The sequence below is a fragment of the Plutella xylostella genome, chromosome 6, assembly GCF_932276165.1.
Source record: "Plutella xylostella chromosome 6, ilPluXylo3.1, whole genome shotgun sequence".
Classification (NCBI taxonomy): Eukaryota; Metazoa; Arthropoda; class Insecta; order Lepidoptera; family Plutellidae; genus Plutella; species Plutella xylostella.
The window spans coordinates 10034299-10055289 of NC_063986.1; the positions used below are offsets into that span (position 1 = coordinate 10034299).

Consider the following 20991-nt stretch of genomic DNA (forward strand, 5'->3'; position numbering starts at 1 on the left):
AACATGACTTCAGCCGGCGTCCTTCCCGTAGCTTTGTGGCAAGTATTATTAATACCCCATTGCACCCTGCCTACTTTATCATCCCAGTCTTTTTCATCAAAATTTAGGTTTTGCGCCGTTAAAGAGCTTAAAATTGTACGGTTATATCTCTCTACCTGTCCGTTAGCCCGTGGACAGGCGACCGCGTTTAGGACATGTCGTATACCCTTCTCCGAGCAAAAGTGCTTGAAGGTGTACGAAGTGAAACTTGTACCGCGGTCACTGATAATTCTATCAGGATTCCGGAAAGTATAAAATATGTCATCCAGTACTCTTATTGTCGTTTGGCTTTTCGTATTTTGGACTGGCTTAATGAAGGTGAACTTTGTAAACGAGTCTACTATGACCAACAAATAACAGTTTCCTCTCTTTGAGCGTACGAAGGGCCCAAGGTGGTCGATATGTAAAGTATTGAATGGTACTTCCACTTTGTTAATTGAGTGCAAAAGACCTTCGTTAGTACTACACTTTTTAGAGTAAGCGCACTCAAGACAAGCTTGAACGTACTTTTTGACGAACTTGGACATTTTTGCAAACCAGTATGTCTTTTTTATGCGTTCTAGGGTTTTCTCCACGCTAAAATGTCCAATTTCGTCATGATTCATGCGACAAATCTGCCACCTTGCACCCTTTGGTACAACCCAGCGTATATTATTTTTGTCACCATCCAAGTATCTGTATAATTTATCATCTTAAATAAGATAATTGTCCCTTATATACTTGAGACCTTCTGCATCCATATAATGGCTTAGAATGTCACGGATTCGGCTCAGTTCCGAATCTCCCAATTGTAATGTTTGTAGCCAGTCATCGCCACTAATGGTCATTACGCTGGGGTACGTGTCGCTAACCGCATCAGTGGTGGAATCGTCAACAGCAGGATTTCGTGACAGAGCGTCCACATGGGACATTTTGGCACCCGCCCGATATTCTATCGTGCACTGATATTCCTGGAGGAGTAACCACCATCGTGCAATCCGTGGTATCAGGTCACGTTTGGAAAACGTTGAGCGCAGCGCGCTACAGTCCGTTACAACTTTGAAACTCTTGCCGAGGAGATACACTCTGAATTTCTTCAGAGAACTCACCACGGCGAGAGTCTCAAGTTCATACGCGTGGAAGTTCTTTTCTTCAGGCGATGTTTGTCGGCTGTAATAGGCGACGGGTCGAAACGTATCGTCACCATTACGTCGTTGCATCAGTATACCACCAACGCCAACTTTGCTGGCGTCGGTGTGCAACTCAGTCTCGGCTTCGGGATCATATATTGCCAATATTGGCCGACCAACTAGCTGGTCCTTCAGTGTCATGAACGATGTCTCTTGCTCATCCGTCCATGACCAATCAACATCTTTCTTTAAAAGTTTGTTTAGTGGAAAAGACAACGCAGCAAAATTTCTAATAAATTTTCTAAAATATCCGACCAATCCTAAAAATTGACGCACTGAATGTGGGTTAGTTGGGCGAGGGAAATTCACAACGGACTCAATCTTTTTGTCTCCAGGGCGAACACCAGCGACACTAATTTCATAGCCTAAATAATTTATTTGGCTTTGGAGAAAATCGCACTTGGCTAGATTTAGAGTGAGATTTGCCCGCTCTATTAATTTCAAGACATTCTCCAATCTTTCCAGGCACTCCTCAACGCTTTTCCCGTATATGAGGACATCGTCTATGTACGCAGTCGCCTCGGTGAACCTGGAAGATCCGAGCACTTTGTTCATTAACCGCTGGAACACGGCCGGTGCGTTTGCCAATCCGAACGGCATACGGTTGAACTCATATTGACCGTCCGGAGTGACGAACGATGTAAGAGGCTTTGACTCTTCAGCAATAGGGACTTGGTAATATCCCGATGCCAGATCAAGAGTTATAAAGTAGGCTTGTCCTGAGAGGCGTGCAAGCTCATCCTCAGTGGCGGATTTACAAATTTGCCGCCCGTAGGCCATTCATATTTTGCCGCCCCTACTGACTTTTGAAATTCAATACGTTAGTTTAATTCCGTTATTAGTACGATTGTGAACTTAATCATATTTCTGTCATTTAATTAGATTATTTTTGCAACCCGCTATGTACGGAAGAGTTTAATGTTAACCTAAAAAGTTTAATTTGACAGGCAAGTAAAAAACCCGTAAAAAGATTTTAAAGCGTAAAACATCTGTTACTTTAAAAAATCGATTTTCAGAAAACTTATTGTCTAAGAACACTCTCCCGTAGAACACATGTGATACAAAAAAAACTAAATTGAAATCGGTTCATTCGTTCAGCCCCCTACTCTTGAAAGGCAATGTATTGCGTCTGTCTTTCGTTGTCAACATTAAAAAAATCTAAATGCTGCTTCCCAACGTGTTGGCCTCGGTATGAACTTGGACAAGACGAAAGTCATGTACAATGCTCATATCAAACCGGAGCCGGTCGCCGTTGGTGAGGCAACAATCGAAGTTGTGCAAGAATATGTCTACCTCGGGCAGACTATTCGGCTAGGCAGAAGCAACTTCGACAAGGAGGCTGCAAGGCGCATCCAACTGGGTTGGGCTGCATTCGGGAAACTTCGTCACATATTCTCCTCGGCCATTCCTCAGAGCCTGAAGACAAAAGTCTTCAACCAGTGCGTCCTGCCAGTGATGACGTATGGTGCAGAGACGTGGACACTAACGGTAGGACTGGTCCACCGATTTAAAGTCGCTCAGCGTGCTATGGAGAGAGCTATGCTTGGGGTTTCTCTGATGGATCGTATCAGAAATGAGGTTATCCGTCAGAGGACTAAGGTTACCGACATAGCTGTCAAAATATGCAAGCTGAAGTGGCAGTGGGCTGGTCATATCTGCCGAAGAACCGATAACCGTTGGGGTAGACGAGTTCTCGAGTGGAGACCACGAACAAGCAAACGCAGCGTGGGACGCCCTCCTGCCCGCTGGACTGACGACCTTAGGCGGGTGGCGGGTAGTGGTTGGATGAGGAAGGCCGAGGACCGAGTGTTGTGGCGCTCCTTGGGAGAGGCCTATGTCCAGCAGTGGATGATTATTGGCTGATGATGATGATGATGATGATTTAAAAAATCTACTTCTCTTCAAAAGCGTTTTTACAAATTAAGACTAAAAATACTTATGTAATCAGCTGGGTAATGCCTATTTTAAGAACCTAGAAACAATAATATAATGCATACAATTTAGAAGTTATTTTACAAAAACGCCAAAAAAGACTTTTTTGGCCAAAATCGAAATGTTGCCAACGCAAGGCAGACGCAATACATTGCCTTTCAAGAGTAGGGGGGCAGCGGTGTGCTATCCAAGTTTGGACCAAATTCTGTTTTCGCAGTAGCAAAGATAGATATATGTAGGTATGTAATGATCCAGGATCCGGTTTTATCGAAATATTACAAAGCGTTAATTAATCGTTTTCGTATTTTATAATAGTAATTTATACATGGATGGTACAGATGATACACGTATAATTAATTATAAAAAAACTACTTATTTGCCAAATTTGCCCCTCTCAATCTGCCGCCCTAGGCACTGGCCTTTTTGGCCTATAGGTAAATCCGCCACTGCTCATCCTCGATCACTGGCATAGGGTAACGTTCTTTAACGGTTACAGAATTCAAAAGCCGGTAGTCTACACAAAGTCTCTGTTTTCCGTCCTTTTTACGTACCAAAATTATAGGACTGGCGTACTCTGAGACTGACTCTCGGATAATCCCCGCGTCAAGCATGTCGGCCACCATTGTCCTAACTTGATCTCGCTCCTGGTGCGATAGCCTATATGGGCGGTAGACAACGGGGCGCTTGCTATTTAACTCTATATTCATTTCGGTTAGATTTGTACAGCCCAAATCTTTCAGGGACTCTGCAAAACAATGCTTGTATTTCGTCAACAACTCAAGAAGCCGTTGCTTTTGGTTACCATCAACCCCGTCACCTACATGTACCTTACTGGAGTCTATGGTAGACCCTTCATGCCCCGTTAAATCTGTAGGATCCGAGCAAATTCGTTTAACAACTTGAATTCTCGTTCCTCTACTCAATACATCGCCTTCGCCAATGACACAGGACTCAGTTAAGGGAGTGAGATGAACATACAACTGCCCTAGCTTAACCTGGTATACTCCACCAGTAAGGGCGAACTCATGATTGGGTTTTCCCACTACCCTGCCACTTAACAGTATGTGTCCGTCAATGGTGGTGCTGGCAGATGCTTTAACCATAGCGGGTCCGTATATCTTGGTTGTTGATATACTTGAAATGCTCACGTCAGGGCTATCTAAATCTTCACACCGTGCAAATGGTAAGTCATTGTTAACGCAATAGAATTTAAGATTTTCGGCGTTCTTTATGACAAGTATATGGGGTTGCTCGGTGAACGTTTGTCCAATTAGTAAGGGACAGTCCAGAAATTTATCTTCCACAACGTGACATATTATATCCGCATTTACGCCATCAACGCCCACAGTCACTTTTACACCGCCAAAAGAGCTGACAACGGTATTGCCAAAACCCTTTAATGGAGTTGGCGGTTGATCACAGACAAGCCCTAGACACTTAGCGGTAGTATTCTGGATAAGTGAAACCTCACTTCCAAAATCTACGAAGGCTTTTGTCGGTACTTCATTAATCAGGCTCTCCTTAACAAATTTGGAATTAGATTCGGATGTCATTATACGCATGGTTTTAGGAGCATTACCTTTACCGTCACTCTCCTGCTTGTATGTACAAGTATCTACGTTATGGCCGATCCGGCGGCACTTGGTGCACATATTCAAGGGTTTTGGACACTTTAAATATGGGTGCCCTTTTTCTTTACAATTAAAGCAGAAGAGTTCTCGATTTGAATAAGGTGCGCTCCTATATTGTCTTTGATTTGTTTGGTTATTAGTGAACGATTCGACATTTTTGGATTTAAAATTAGAACGATCAAAATTTTGTGGCGCAGGAGTCTCCTTGTTTGTCATCAGAAAGTGAAGAAGTTGATCAGGTTGAGTACAACATAGAGCGTTAGCACTAGATCGCATAGTTTTATCATTTAACCCGTGGATAATACATTCCACTGCGCGCTTGCCTTCAATATCACACCGATTTAACAAGGCCAACTTTTCGTAGTAATAAATCTCTAGGGGTTCATTGAATTTACTTCTTCTCTTAAGCATGTCCTCCAAGGATTGGCCATAATTCTGCTCAAACGGGAAAGCGTTAAGTAATTTTTGTTGCCATTCGGCCCAGCTGAATAGTATAGAATTGAGGCTTTCATACCACAACTTAGCCAATCCTTGGAGCTTCTGCATAGAGAAATGTATGGTCGTTTTCTCATCCCAGCCATAGACAGTGGCACACTCATTTACTTTTTTTATCCAAATATCGATTCTTTGACCCTTCGACGAAGGGTCAAAATCAGGAAGGATATTTTGGTGATTGATATTATTTGAATGTGATGAAGTCGGCACGGTCAATGGCTGGGACTGCCTGAATGAATTAATAATGGACATAAGGTCCTTGGAGGTAAACGTTGGACTATCTGACCTGCCGCAGCCCTTCAGTCTTGGTGTGCGATGCTCGTCGCGCTGATCTTCTCGGGAGCGTTGGATCTCCGGTTCACGCTCGCGGAGGTTGCTTCTCTCGCGGACGCTGTTGACATGCCCTGCATCACGCTCACGATGACGCACTTCTTCACATCGGTGACGGCTGCGTGACTCTCTTTGCGTCACGCTTTCTCGGCGGTAACTGCGCTCTCGACGCAGCTCATCCTCGAGTGTGCGTACTCGTTCGCGCTGCAACTCCAGCTCTTGCAGTCGCCTTAGCTCAGGGGTACGCAGCCGGCTGCGACTTCGGTAGTCTTGGCTTCTCCGACGGGTGCGGCTGCGACTGCGCCTCTGGGACTCCCGGCTGGGACCCGCTTCTCTTCGGTCGGGCGTTGTTAGGCGCCTCCGCGAAGCTTCGTCGCCTTCAGGCATCGTATTCGGCACTCGAAACAAAGAAAAACAAACGATATTGAGTAAAAAAAAATAGGTTAATCACGCAAATTAGCAAAAGTGTGGGTATCTCGAAAACGGTGCGTCGTAGCTCAAAAATAATGAAATTTTTGCCCCCCTTTTGTAAACCCCCATATAGCAATCGTTACCATAGAATCTGTCATAAAAACTGTCAAATGTCAAATATTTAACAAAAGTGCGGGTATCTCGAAAATGGTGCGTCGTAGCTCAAAAATAATGAAATTTTTGTCCACCTTTTACAATCCCTTTCGTCATAAACCATATAATATGTCATAAAAACTGTCAAATGTCAAATAAACTGTCTATTAACTTCAAAGAATGGACCTTTCTCAGCTTTGCTCAACAACGTGTTTAATTTCGGTATATTGAATTGTCAAAACTAATAGAACTGTATTTTGTAAAAAGTGTAAAAACATAATAAAATAAACGTGTGTACTTACCACTTCTGAAGTATTAGAAAATCCCAGGACACTGCTACCGTGAAACCAGTAAAACGCACAAGTATAGGTAATCCGTTATTATTCAAATACTTTGACCAGAACTCAGACGTCTGTTCTCGTTGCGTGCTCCAAACAAAGTGAGCTGCCAGCCAATCTTTCAGCCTTTATATAGCAAACTCTTCGCCGTGCGATATTGGTGTTACCGGTAAAAACTTTATTTTGTGAACAAATACAGATACTTAAATGAAAAACAAAGTGTGAAATAGCCTAAAACCTAACACTTATGTAGGATATGTAAGGAAGTAGATGAGATGGTTGAACATATTCTGTTAGCTTGTCCACCTACAACAGAAACAAGATTATCTATTCTTGGACCAACAGAGCGCCTATCTCAGCTACTGCAACACCCAGGCTTGCTACTCCAGTTTACTCGGGAGCTAGGCTGGCTGAGCTGAAATCAAGGGGATATGTACAAAGTTTCCACTCGAGAGAGCCATGTACAGGAACTTCACCCCCTACCAGTATAGAATAGAATAGAATAGTAGTTGCATATTTGATTCTCATGCATAACTGGAGTGATAAATTTTTGGTCTTGAGGATGTTAAAACAAATTTTGTCCTAAATCTATTTCTGTTACTATCAAAACATTGGACAAATTCAAAACCCAAAAATTCATACACCATAACCACTCTTAAAATACATGATTACTGATTAACCAACAACCTTCCACACCCCAACAGGGCATCCAACCCGACGCCTCCACCCCCCACCCCGCGCTCCCAGGCCTCCCCGCCACCCCCGCGGCCCTCGAGTCTCTGCGAGTAGAGCTGAGGAACACCAGCTCGCAGCGCGACGCGGCCGCGGCGGAGCTGCGCGAGCGAGACAGCAGGATACAGAAGCTTCTAGTGGAACTGCAGGGATTGGTGAGGTTCTACTCTTTCAGTGGTGAAACGTGAACAGTACAGTAGCTAAATCATAGATCCGTGCTGCAGATATTTATGCAGTTTATTATACACTTTATCGCACCTTCCACCGTAGCGTTGACCTCAATCAACGTACACATACGCATAAATATCTGCAGCACGGATCCATTATTATAGACGTAGATAAACGTCACACAATATCGAGATTGGCGATAAATGCGAGCTGCAGGGACTGGTGAGCTTTTACCTTGGTTTCCCTCTTTCAGTGCCTAGATTATAATAAATCTTAATAATACAGTGTGACGCCAGAGTAACCCATGTGTATCAACAGTACATTATGTGACAGTCAGTCATAGTCATAGGAATAGTTGCGCAATATTGAACACTAATTAAAACCAAACCAGTGCTAGGGTTTACCTGCTATGATATTATGCAACCTTATCAAGCCAAACCTTTCTCTAACGCACTATTACAGAGCCTATTCATACTAACTAATTATTACCTGACGTTTTTCCAGGAGGAGCGCTGCGAAAGGGCCGAAGTGATGTGCGCGGAAGCGAACATCACACGCTCAGCTCTGGAAGATATCGCGCGAGCGCTCATACAGGACTCTGAAGCTGACGCAGCTCCGTCGCACAACCTGCTCCTCTCTGACAGGTCAGTTGGTGCATGCTGCTGTCTCTCTCTCTCTCTCTGTGCCTCTCTCTCTCTCTCTCTCTCTCTCTCTAGAAGACATCTCATACAGGACTCTGAGGCTGACGCAGCTCCGTCGCACAACCTGCTCCTCTCTGACAGGTCAGTGTGTGCATGCTGCTGTCTCTTTCTCTCTCAGAGGGATTAGTAGCGTTTCTTGCACCATTGGTACAGTGAAATTTAAAGTGATTTTTATATGGCGTGGTGACAGAGTAGCCTATGTGCCGCTAGATGGCGACTCTCCCGATCAATACAAATTCGCGTTAGTTTTCACTATGCCTTCGGCTATTTAAGATATTTCCCGAACAACCATACATGTTTTCAACTTCTCTCTTCCCGGATATGTCTCAAGCAACTTTCTCCATCACGAACTGGCAGACTATGTCCAAAAAACTGTTTACTTATGTATAAAGAATAAACAACAATAATCTAACCACCAAATTCTACCCCCCAGGTCACCTAAACGAGCTGTGTCTCAAGCGGCCGCGACAGCCTTCGCCGAGAGCACGATCTCCGCCGTTCAAGCTGCTCTGCACAAGTACCAGATACAGATACACGAGCTGCAGGTCAGTTGAACTATAATATAAATAATAAATTTAAATAATAATAAATTTAAGGTATTAAGTTATATGCCCGCTATTAGTGCATAAGTTTTGCTCGATTGTGTTGTAAATGCTGTGTTTTTCTGTAATTGGATGCCCACTTCTTTTTAACCGACTTCGAAAAAGGAGGAGGTTCTCAATTCGTCTGTATGTATGTTTTTTTTTTTTTTTTATGTATGTTCATCGATTACTCAGCCATTTATGGACCGATTTTGAAAATTCTTTTTTTGATGTATTGGGTTGAGCTCAGGGGTGGTCCCATTTTTTTTTCAGAATTTTATTCCACCCCCAAGGGTGGGTAAAGGGGTAAAAACAGGGGTATAAATTTCCATTTTGGGCACTTATCAACCGATTCTTATGAAATTTATAACGTAAATATTGTTATTATAACAAAAAGATATGATGGTGACCTTGAGCTGATCTGATGATGGAAACGGAAGGCAGTCAAGGGAACTCCTCAACGGTATATAGCAACTACCTCGTGTTTGGGCTCGAATGATTCGTATTAACGAGTAGGACATATTGGTATCATTTGCATCTTACTTTTGATTGATAATTATTGCAAATAAACTAAAAATAACAAAATAAAATAATAATTTTAAAAAAATTAAAAACCGACTTCAAAAAACCACTAAAACGTAAGAAATAATTTAAGGTTTAGACCAATCCTAGGTCACAGTATAAATATACCTAAGCAGGTACTGTTCTTTTTTGAAGTTGGTGCCATATTTCTTCAGATTAACTACTTTGTCACTGCACCAACATCAAAAAAGAACAGTACCTGCTTAGGTATATTTATACTGTGACCTAGGATTGGTCTAAACCTTAAATTATTTCTTACGTTTTAGTGGTTTTTTGAAGTCGGTTTTTAATTTTTATAAATGTAAACAGTCAGAGACACAGTCTGTTGATGAACCTAATAAATAAATACATATTATGAAATAAGCGCAAAATGGCGGCCATCTACGGCGCATGCTGCGTTTGCATTTACAAACAAAGTAGCTTTCGATATTTCGGCCTGCATAAAATTAAATATTAAATACAGATACAGAGGTTGCAGGCAAGTTGGACTATACATAATACAGGATGTTAAACAAGCGTATAGTAAGCCGAAATGGGGTAATTCTGAACAACGTGTATCCTTTCATTTCTGCTGTAAGTACTTAGCAAAATTTAGCATGAGTCCTATGACAGATGCCAAATCCATATATTTTATTTGTCCTTGATTCCTTTCAAAGTTCATAGGATTCATGCTATATTTTACAATGTTTACTTATGATGAAACAAATAACAGCTGTTTGCAGTTACAGTTGATAACGCAAACACCTCCTTACACTTCACACCACAATGTTTCTCACTGTCTATGAATAATTTTATTTATATCATGGTTTTGTTTACAGGTGAAACTACAAAACAGCAGAGAGCAGTTGATGTCCAGCAGGAAGCACTGTGAGACGGCGGACGCCACTGTCGCCTCCTTGGAGCACAAACTACGTGAACTTACCAGTAAGAACTAACTCTGATACTAACTCGATAACTATGTATATGGAGGTCATAAAATGAACCATAAAACAATATCTAGAATATTAATTGGTGCGTTGAACTGCGTTGCGTCACTTCGACGTCGTCCCAAAGCAACGGTCATAAAAAATATGTCCGTTGTTTTGAGTTGACGCGAACCAACGCACCAATGGGCCATCACTTTAATGCAATCAAATTAGTAAAGCAAAGGGTGAGGCCGTTATTATTCTTAGTGCACAACATTCGATTTCAAAACGTTCCTCTTAAATCTGTTGCCCACAGACAAGCTAGACGAAGCGAACGCGGACATCAACCAGCTGACGCAGGAGAAGGACTCTCTGCAGAAGAACGTGGAGTCTCTGCGAGCTGATAAGAACAACCTGGAGAGGAACCGCCTTGAAGTTAATGCTATGGTGAGAGCGAGCGGTTCTAGCGGGATTGAATGCTTAAACGTAACGATTGCACGTCCATTCTCGGACGGTCAGTGTTTGATGTGTCTGTCTGTAGATCTAGTGTATGTTCCCGAACTGCATGTGTAAAATGGTACACTACATATGAAAAAAACCTGTGCCGAAATTTGTGTATTTGAATCTGCCCATTCCGTTCCATGCCTATTTTGACTGTATCACTTCATGCTGATTATTACATTAAATTTGACAAAAAAACTATGACTATGACCGAATGGAGCTGAGAAAAAAAACATTACTCTCCTCCTTCGGTAGTCGGGTAAAAATACATTAGATACCGTATTTTAAAGTACCGAATCTAAATCGATTTTTTGCTGATGATACTATTGAAAATTTTCACAAACCAGGTGGAGAGTCTCTCATCAGACTACGAGAAGCTGCAGAAGATAAACGGCCGTCTGGAGAAGACAATAGAGTCGCTGGAGAACGAGAAGAAGAACTTGCAGGGAGAGATCGACCAACTGCACCGGGAAGCCGCTAATAGGGAGTCTGTTCTCAGGTAGCTTATGTTTATTTATTACTAACTTTTCTTTCAAGCTTCGTTTCGGTTTAAAAAAAATATAGGAAAGCCGCCTATGTGTTAATCCAAGGTACCAGCACTATATTTTTTATGTATCAATATTGCGGTCTGGGATGTGATTGATGTACAAATAAAGTTTTTTTTTCTTTAAAACTACTTTCGCGGCCTACGACGGCACTTTCAGAATTTTCGTCAGACGCGTGACATAATCTAAATTATCGCTTTTAGCTATGGGGCTGCCATTTTTGTACCAACGTGTATTATTGTGTATGTTTAAAGCTTTTTTACTTCTGTTTTTGTGTGTGTTCAAATAGCACCGTTTTCCCCCCAAAGGGAAGAAAACGAATATTTGGGTTCCAGCGTAGCTCGACCCACTTGTGAGATTACACCTTGGATTTTGACATGTGACAACACCATTTCCTACCTCTATTCCCCCCTCCCGCGCGCCCCGCGCCACTCCCCCTGGCGCGCGCGCGGGCGCCATATTGCGCCGGGCGTATTCGCTTGTCAGTACTTACTCACAATAGCCGGCAAGGCTTTTAAAATGAGTGGGTCGAGCTACGCTGGAACCCAAATATTCGTTTTCTTCCCTTTGGGGGGAAAACGGTGCTATTTGGGTGTCCGAGCTACGCTCGACCCACTTGTGAGACGTGTTTATGGTCTGCCGGCGCTATAGGGCGAGACGTACTGTGATGTATTGAGAAGCACGGTAGTTTTTTAAACAAATAAATAAAAAATAAAAATTTAATTTCAATTTAGTTTTATTAACAGATATTGTTAAACCAAAATGAAAATAAGATAACAAACATATTTGCTACTAGGTGTGTAGCCATAAGAACATAAAATATTAATTCAGTCTTCTTAGATGATTTATTTATATAATTAGACTAATCACATCAAAACGTATAAAAATAATCTAATTATACGGCCATTAGTAAATAAGTGAATAGGTAACTTATCAATTCAGTCTTCTGATATAATAATTTTATATAATTAATTTAATCAAATTAATCTTATAATGGGGTAAACAGCTCTGTTAAACTATTATTTGACTTATCAGATCTTCTATCACATTTTTTGATTTCTTTGAAATAGTGTTTAAGAAAAGTATCTTTACTTTGCCAGTTGGCCTTGATTAATATTTGGTCAATGTTCACATTCCCATTAATCCACATATCTGTGTTCACCGCAGCTCTGAAGCTACCTGGAGAACTTCTAATACCAGCTTGTCTAAACAGAGTTTTGATCCAGCCAGCAATCACTGTTTTTGATGCTGCCTTAACTTTGCCCCTCGTTGTTATAAAAAGACTATTCTACGACTTTCTGATAAAGAAACAAGTCTTTTAATCCAGATAACAGGGTTGAGTTTCTCCTGTCCACTATTCTTTAACTGCCAGCCTGCCTGCCGGTAAGTTCTAGAATCTGTCTTAGATCCAAATTTTGGCCACAAAATCACGTACTCATCGGTACTTTCGTAATGATCAGTACTTATATCGAGTAATGTGAGGTCATGTATTCTTCTCCCTGTACATAATAGAAGCAGAGCGGCTACGTGACGAGATACTTGAAATATACTAGCAACATTAATATGATAGTGTTGAAGATATTCAATCAGATCACCAACGTTCCAGACTGAAGGTTTTCGAGTCGGTGGTTTGGTTAAGGTAATAGCTTTTAAGGTTTGTTTTATTAAAGGGTGATCGGCTAATGAAGTAGATTTAAGAGGGTTGGCGAACACTAAAACCACTGACTTGTGAACAGCTATGGTCGATGGGGACAATTTTACATTTTTATGCAGGTAAATGATAAATTTAGCAACATCTTCAGGGGTTGGGTCATTTACAAGACACTTTCCTTTCGCCCATGAACACCATCTAACCCAGGCGGATTTATAGGTTTTAAGTGTAGAACAACGCCATGCTGACTCTAGCAATAATATATCTTCTTTATCCCAAGATTCTAATAAATTGGTCCAGCCTGAACCTTCCAGACCTGCAAATGAATTTTTTCTACCATTGGTGGAGGTAGGCCAGTTTTCAGATCCACTAGATGTCTGCGCAGATTCCAAATTCTGAATGGTGGGCACATTGCTCTCTGCTTCAACTCCGCTTTCCAGAAGGTTTTCTCCCACTTTGGTATTACAAGCAGATAGACTCCGGAGCTCTTCTGTAGATGTCGGAGAATGCGTGGTATAAGCGAAGGTGGGGGGAAAATCCAACCCAAATTGTAATTCCAGGGTCGGCTGAAAGCGTTTACATACGCACTGGCTGGGTCGCATGCATCCTCGCTTACATAGCATTCCACAACCGCTGACCGGTAACTTGCAAAAAGGTCTATTGATGGCGTCCCCCATTTTTTGAATATGGCCTGAGTCACGTGTTCTGACAGCGTCCATTCTGGTGTTTGGCAAAATCGAGAAAGACTGTCGGCTGTTAGGTTGTACCTTCCTGGAAGGTACCGAGCTATGATATGGATCTGGAATCGTTGAGCTATCTCGAAAATGTCTTGTGTTAAGCGCAGAAGAGGTTGAGATTTGGTCCCTCCTTCTTTGGTGATATACGCTGCGACAGATTTGTTGTCTGTTTGAACTAAGATTGTTTTTTGTTTGAAGCTGTAAGCAACCTGTCGCATAACTTCTTTCAATGTCCATAGTTCTTTCTGGTTGCTGTGCCATGACTGTTGTAGTGGAGTCCAAATACCGTTCATTTTCTTGCTGTTGACTATGGCTCCCCAACCTTGGTCTGAAGCATCGGTTGTTATGAAGACAGTGGGGTCTTTGTGATGAATTGACGAATTCTGAGACAGGTTGTTCATCCACCAATTCAGTTCCTGTGTGACACCGATCGGTAATGTGAACATTTTGTTTCTGTGATCTTCTGGAAGGTGATTTGCTTCTATTTGTGTTATACGACAGTGTAGTCTTCCGAGAGGGACAACAAAAGTGGCGAAGTTTAGATGGCCCAAAATTGTCTTTGCTGAGTTCCAGCTCCATTTGTTTTTCTCTAGTATGGATGTTATTAGTTTCCTTGTTTTGTGAATTTTTGGCTCGGGAAGGCTTTTGGTGTTTTTCTCTGTATCCCACAGGATCCCTAGATATTCTATAGTTTTGGTTGGAGTTATTACAGATTTTTTGACATTGATACTCCATCCTACATTCGAAAGGATTGTCATGACATACCATGTGTGCTGTCTTAGGGTCTCTGGATTTGTGTGCATCAGTAGAAAATCGTCTAAATACACAACAATGCGGATGCCTTCCTGCCTGAAATAGTTCCCAAGCCAATTAGATACATTAGCAAAAGTGCATGGGGCTGTGGCTAACCCAAAAGGTAAACAAGTCATTTCGTACACAGTTTTATTGTATGCGAACGCTAGGAATCGTCTGTGTGTCTTAGAAATGGGGATGTGAAAATAGGCCTGCGATAAATCAATTTTGGTCATAAAATCTGATTCATTCAGACAACATGGAATTTTATGATGATTAAGAAGTTTAAATTTGGGTGGCTTTAAGTATGTATTTAAAGTTCGCAAATCAAAAATTGGTCGGTTAGAGCCATCTGGTTTTGGACGTATAAACATTAGGGACAAAAGGCCTGTTTCATTTTTACTTTCCGTAATAGCACCACATTCGAGCATCTTTTGGATTTCATCATCCATTTCGGGTGAAGATTTAGTTTCATAACGTGAGCAAGTATTTTTATCAAAACGATACAGCGGAGGACGGCTAACTAACGGTATGCGATGCCCTGATAACGTGGATAGGATATTCTTTGGTGCACCTAATGTTTCCCAAATGTGTAGTTTGCTACTCACTTGCCCAGCTCGAAATTTACTTTTTGTTCCTGGTATAATTTTGTTTTGCAGGTGCGCGTTTGTTTGTGTATCGCGACCTGTCTTGTTTTCGGTTGGAAGAATTCCTGTAGTAATTATTTTGTCTGTCCCTTGTTTCGGGTGCTGCCGCTGGCTTCTTGGTGGTTTTGAAAGTGGTGGCTGAGCGGTTAAATTGACCCGTGGACACGGCGGTAGCTTGTTTTCGAAACTTGCCGGGAAAAAGCTTCACTATTCCTCCTTGTTCTTTTACAAAATCTGATAAGTTCGGTTCGCTGAATAGGTGGGTATCCGAAGGGGGGATACCGTGAAGCAATTCATTTAGAGTTTTGTTTGTTGTTTTATAAATGCTTCTTCTTTGTTGTATTGTTTCAGCTCGTTTGCCACATGTGTATTGCAATAGGGCATCAGAAGTTTTACGATATGGTGTATCCGCCTTTATTAAGTTGCTGCTGATGTATGACTTAACTTCCGAGGGTGCTTTCAGGTAGGCTTCTTGGAATAACTGTCTTTCTTGCAGTAAGCCATGAGTTATTGCACCTAGGCAGGAGTCCATTTTCTCGAGCAGCGTCACCATATGCCAATTTGGTGTTACTGTAGCCAGGTTGCTGTTAACTTTCAGAGATGTGAAAGCGGGTGAGGCTTGGAATAACTTCTGTACCTCGGCATAGCGAATGTTTTGCCATCCGTCAGAATTGAATCTTTGACAGTGTATTCCTTGCTTGGCAAGAACATCATTAGCTTTTGTGATTTTTGCTTCTGATTCCTTGGTTCCAGGAGTGAAGTCTTCAAATTCTTCGTCACTTTGCGGTTCATCCGCAACGGCTGGCGCAACCCACTCCTGTTCGTCCTGAGCGTCCTGTTCGGACAAACTTTCACTATCCATGCCCTGTGAGCTATTATTCGACGGGTCTTGCTTACTGTTCATTAACATGATATTTTGGTTTGTGCATTGGATCATGTCACATAATTTTTCGAACATTTTATTTTGTTGTGCAATGTAATCACTCATTTTTGGTTCCTTGGCATTAACAGGCGGGTCTGGGCTATGAGATCGTTTTAAAGTGCTGTTTGAAGAAGAGGCTCTATCTTCAGTTTCATCATTTTCAGCAGATGAAGGGTTCAAATTTTTTGTAGCTTCCTGTCTTGAAATCAGATGCTTCTTTAATTCATACACGGTGTTGTCGAATCTGCTGTAGGCCTCGGCGGGGTGTATTTTTGCAGTAATACTCAAAGGAGCGTAGATGAGTGCACGGCCCAAAGGCCAAGATATGAGGATTCTTTTAATGCTCCGATAGCGCCGCTCACTCAGGGTTGGATTTGTGCTATAAGCTAGTGCCAATGCAACAGTTGGTATTGCAAATCTTAGCCTGCATTCTAGGTCTGAAGAAATTTTTTCTCCAAAAAGGTCTTCATATGTTGTGACATTTACTATCCAATTCCGCCAGTCGCTGGGATAATACTCGTCCATGATGCGAATAATATTGCCGAAGAAAACTGCTTCCTTATCTGGTGGCTGCCAGTCGGCCAGGGCTCCCATAGTTGTTGTACACGCCATCTGGAAAGATCATGAGGCGTTCTTTATGTTCCGGTTAGCACGCGGAAAGCAAAGATTCACTGTGTGCAAGATGCACTTATATGCCGGTTAGTATGCGGCTTTCAAAAAAAAAAAAAAAAATTGTGGGTGTCGTCTGTGCAGACGACATTAGGTATATGCGACGTGTGTGCAGACGACATTAGGTATATGCGACGTGTGTGCAGACGACATTAGGTATGCGTCGTTTGTGTAGGCGACATTAGGTATGTGTGCTGTATGCTACTTGGTTCGAAGGCGTCGACGCAGGCGACGTCGTCTGTTCGCCCAGCCGACAATGTCGTCTGCGCGGCATGAACGCAGCTTTTGAGTGATTAAACTTTTGATCATAGCCAAAATAGTGATACAGTGTGAGTTTGCCGTCCGAAGAGCGGGCAATCACGGTGTTCACATTAGAAAAGCAGTGAGTTTGTCGTGAAAAGCGAGCAATCACTATGTAAGAAAACGCATGTTTCAACAAACTTTAAGTACTTACCGTTAATAACACAGAGGTCCAGTTTTACTGATGTTTCACTTTTTATAAAAACAGAAGTAATATCGAAAAATTATTTCTACTTTACTGTTTTTGCGTGAAGTCACGTCAATAATCCAAGACGTACTGACAAGCGAATACGCCCGGCGCAATATGGCGCCCGCGCGCGCGCCAGGGGGAGTGGCGCGGGGCGCGCGGGAGGGGGGAATAGAGGTAGGAAATGGTGTTGTCACATGTCAAAATCCAAGGTGTAATCTCACAAGTGGGTCGAGCGTAGCTCGGACACCCAAATAAATAATATTAGAATCCTAAGTAATACACTTAAATGCGAAATTAACTGTGTCTGTCTGTTACTCTTTAACGTCAAAACTACAGAACGGATTTGAATGAAATTTGGTATACATATGGTCTAGACCCTGAGAAAGAACATAGGGTACTTTTTATCCCGGAATTCCCACGGGAAAACTTTTTTGAGGCGAAGCGAAGCTCGCGGGAACAGTTAGTATTCTATACAGGGTGTTAACTAGAATGCGTTTGAGCGGGAAATGGGGGTTAGTATTAGTCTAACCAAGCACGTTTCTAAGAAAAAAAACATCAGAATCTCGAATATTTATGTTTAAAGTCTAAAGTAAAGTGGAAAGTTTTACCTTAATCAAAAACATGGTCACCCTACACAAACACATAACCAATGAGACATTCGATTGCAAAAGAACACACACTGTAAATTTGTTATCAACTTCACTTTTCATAATTTATTTGATGTAACTATGATTGTAATTAATTACACAGTAGGTAATAACAATTATTAAATAAAATTGAAATTATTCATGGTGATTAATGACATACTAATCAACAATTAAACAGCTGATGTGCATAAAGTTTCATAGATCGTACAGAATATAATTTATGACTTTTTAGGAGCTCAGAACAATAATTAAACCTTTTTACTCAGAATAAGGTAAGCGTTTAGTATTCACCCTTGATACTCACCACGTTTTATTTTTCTTTTATTACCTAAAGATGCGTACAGACCGGCCTAACGAACGCCCACCGATGGACATTTATCATACATAATACAGGGGCAGATTGAGCAACGAAGGTCAACAAAACCCGTTCGTTGGCGTTCGTTTGGCCGGTCTGTACGCAGCTAAAGATAAAAGACCACAATGCATAACAGGATGATAACAAGGTCTACTTCAATGACGAATTGGTTTACTTACACTCGCTCATCTCGATTTGTGTTGTGTACTTGCGATTGAGACGTCTTTGATGACGAATAGTACGGAAATCCTCATAATAAGTATGGCCTCACTTTGAATACCAGTAGAATAATAACAATCTCGCGTATCATAACCATCGAGTATTTATGATAGTCATTACCTTCTCTGTGGATCTAGTCTGTCAGTCAGTCATTGTTGTTTACTTGTTTACAATCATTTTTTACAATTATTACCTAAAAGGGAAAAGGTACCTACAATTCTATCTTTTGATTACCAAGCCTTGTTCCTCATCTCGTTTTATGTTGTGCTGTGCTGTGAATACGTGTGACCTATGTTATGAAGCATAAAATGAAACTGTTCTGTATTCATAAAAGATAATTATTGTGTATCAATAAAGTGATACTTATGGAGTAAAATGAAATGTCTACAATGGATTGGGTACTTTGAGTACCCAAAATCTCGGTAGGTACCTTGACGATGTGGCTCCAAGTGTGGTGCTGATGCACGCATACTTTTTTATTGACCTTGGCTTTGATTTTTTTGGCATTGACCTTGGCTTTCAAGTTCATGGTCATTCTGTCAAACGTACCTAAACATGAATAGGGTGACTATGAAATTTTAAAATGAACTAAATAAAACTGTTTTATGTTGGTCAGCTTAAAGCAAATAAAATACGTTTTTTAATGTCTTATCGTGTTCAGTATCATCAGCTGTATCTACCATTTCCCGCTCCAACGCAATCAAGTTAACACCCTGTATATCTAAACTGTAATTTTTCCACTTCCAGGGCGGAAGAGGAGCAATCATCGCAACTCCGCAGCTCGCTAGCCCGCGTGCGGTCCGAGCTGCACGCGAGTTCGCTGTGCCGGGACCTGCTCGAGCAACAGCGGGACGAGGCCGCCGCGCTCCGACACCAGGCCGTGACACACAACAGTGCGTATTTGTTTATAGTGCGACAAACTTATCTGTTCCGGTGAGAGCGAACTAAATTGATCCATATCTCATAACTTACCAATGAATTATACAGTCATATAGATTAGATGGGTTCATTAAAACCGCAAGGGTGAATTACCACTACAGGCTAACTCACAATCTTATAGAATCAAGAAATATTAGACATTTACGTGAGCTCTCACCGGAACAGGTAAGTTTGTGGCACTATACTGGTGGAGCGTAGCGGACTGTATGTGAATGTTTTAAAGGCCCTAGGGCTGCTATTGTAGCTCGAGAAAGTAATTAAAACCGGAATTGTGGATTGATCCGTAACAGAAGAGGAAATTGTCCATAGACAATTATATAAAACATAGATAAGTAATAACCATAGACTATTAATGTTGCTAGCCTGACTGGGGAAGAACAATCATCCCGGCTCTGCAGCTCGCTAGTAAGTGTGCGCTATGCCGGGGCCTCCTTGAGCAACATAGAGACACCAGGCACAAACACACAACAGTGCGTATTGTGTTGTTTACTGGACAAGAGGAGCAACCATCGCTCCGCCACCAGGCCGTGACACACAACAGTGCGTATTGTGTTGTTTGTGCATCTAGAATCTAGATGTGCAGATTTACTCACGATGTTTTCCTTCACCGTGGTAGAAAGAACCCTTACTTCTAAAGAATGTTTGATACATTTCTGGATTCGAAGGCCTAACGAATGAGAGCTAAGACACGAAAAACAGAATCTTGGGCTGCTACAAATTAGCCCCCTCCTTACCGGTAAGATCGTCAGGTTTATAAAAGACCTGCACCTGAAGAGTGAGATTTGACTCGGCATGGGGACTCACAATAGATCTATTAGGTCGCAGAGGCGAATGGGCACTGGTTTTATATCTATCCGTTACGCCACCACAACCCTATAGAATTATCACAGCTACAGTTTAATTCCCCAGACGAGCTGCAATCGGAGCTAGAACGCGTGTTAGCTGAGCGGACCGAGCTGCAAGCTTTGGCTGACCGGCTGCAGGCCGCGCTGAGGACCCTGGAGGACGAGCAGAGGACACTGCTGGACGAGAACAAACGGGTATGTTACAGTGTACACTACAGAGGACACTGCTGGACGAGAACAAACGGGTATGTTACAGTGTACACTACAGAGGTCACTGCTGGACGAGAACAAACGGGTATGTTACAGTGTACACTACAGAGGACACTGCTGGACGAGAACAAACGGGTATGTTACAGTGTACACTACAGACGACACTGCTGGACGAGAACAAACGGGTATATTACAGTGTACACTACAGAGGACACTGCTGGACGAGAACAAACGGGTATATTACAGTGTACAGTACAGAGGACACTGCTGGACGAGAACAAACAGGTATGTTACAGTGTACACTACAGAGGACACTGCTGGACGAGAACAAACGGGTATGTTACAGTGTACACTGCTGGACGAGAACAAACGGGTATATTACAGTGTACACTACAGAGGACACTGCTGGACGAGAACAAACGGGTATGTTACAGTGTACAGTACAGAGGACACTTCTGGACGAGAACAAACGGGTATGTTACAGTGTACACTACAGAGGACACTGCTGGACGAGAACAAACGGGTATGTTACAGTGTACACTACAGATGACCTGCAGGCGCTGGCGGACCGGGTTTTACGAAATGAATTTCTGTTGCATAAAAGAGATATACGAGAGGTATTCAGCTTAATATACCCTTTTTGCAACACCCTGTG

At 42.0% G+C, this 20991-nt stretch overlaps 1 protein-coding gene across 1 annotated transcript in view; it reads left to right on the forward strand.

Annotated features, from left to right (window-relative positions):
- The window catches only part of LOC105387732 (rootletin), a 73740-nt gene that overhangs the window by 23545 nt on the left and 29204 nt on the right, over positions 1-20991 (forward strand). Inside the window, exons 7-14 of the mRNA XM_048621908.1 lie at positions 7203-7385; positions 7903-8042; positions 8533-8644; positions 10081-10186; positions 10484-10614; positions 11016-11167; positions 19090-19235; positions 20191-20321. Coding sequence (XP_048477865.1) covers positions 7203-7385; positions 7903-8042; positions 8533-8644; positions 10081-10186; positions 10484-10614; positions 11016-11167; positions 19090-19235; positions 20191-20321 — 1101 coding nt within the window. The remainder of the gene's footprint in view (positions 1-7202; positions 7386-7902; positions 8043-8532; positions 8645-10080; positions 10187-10483; positions 10615-11015; positions 11168-19089; positions 19236-20190; positions 20322-20991) is intronic.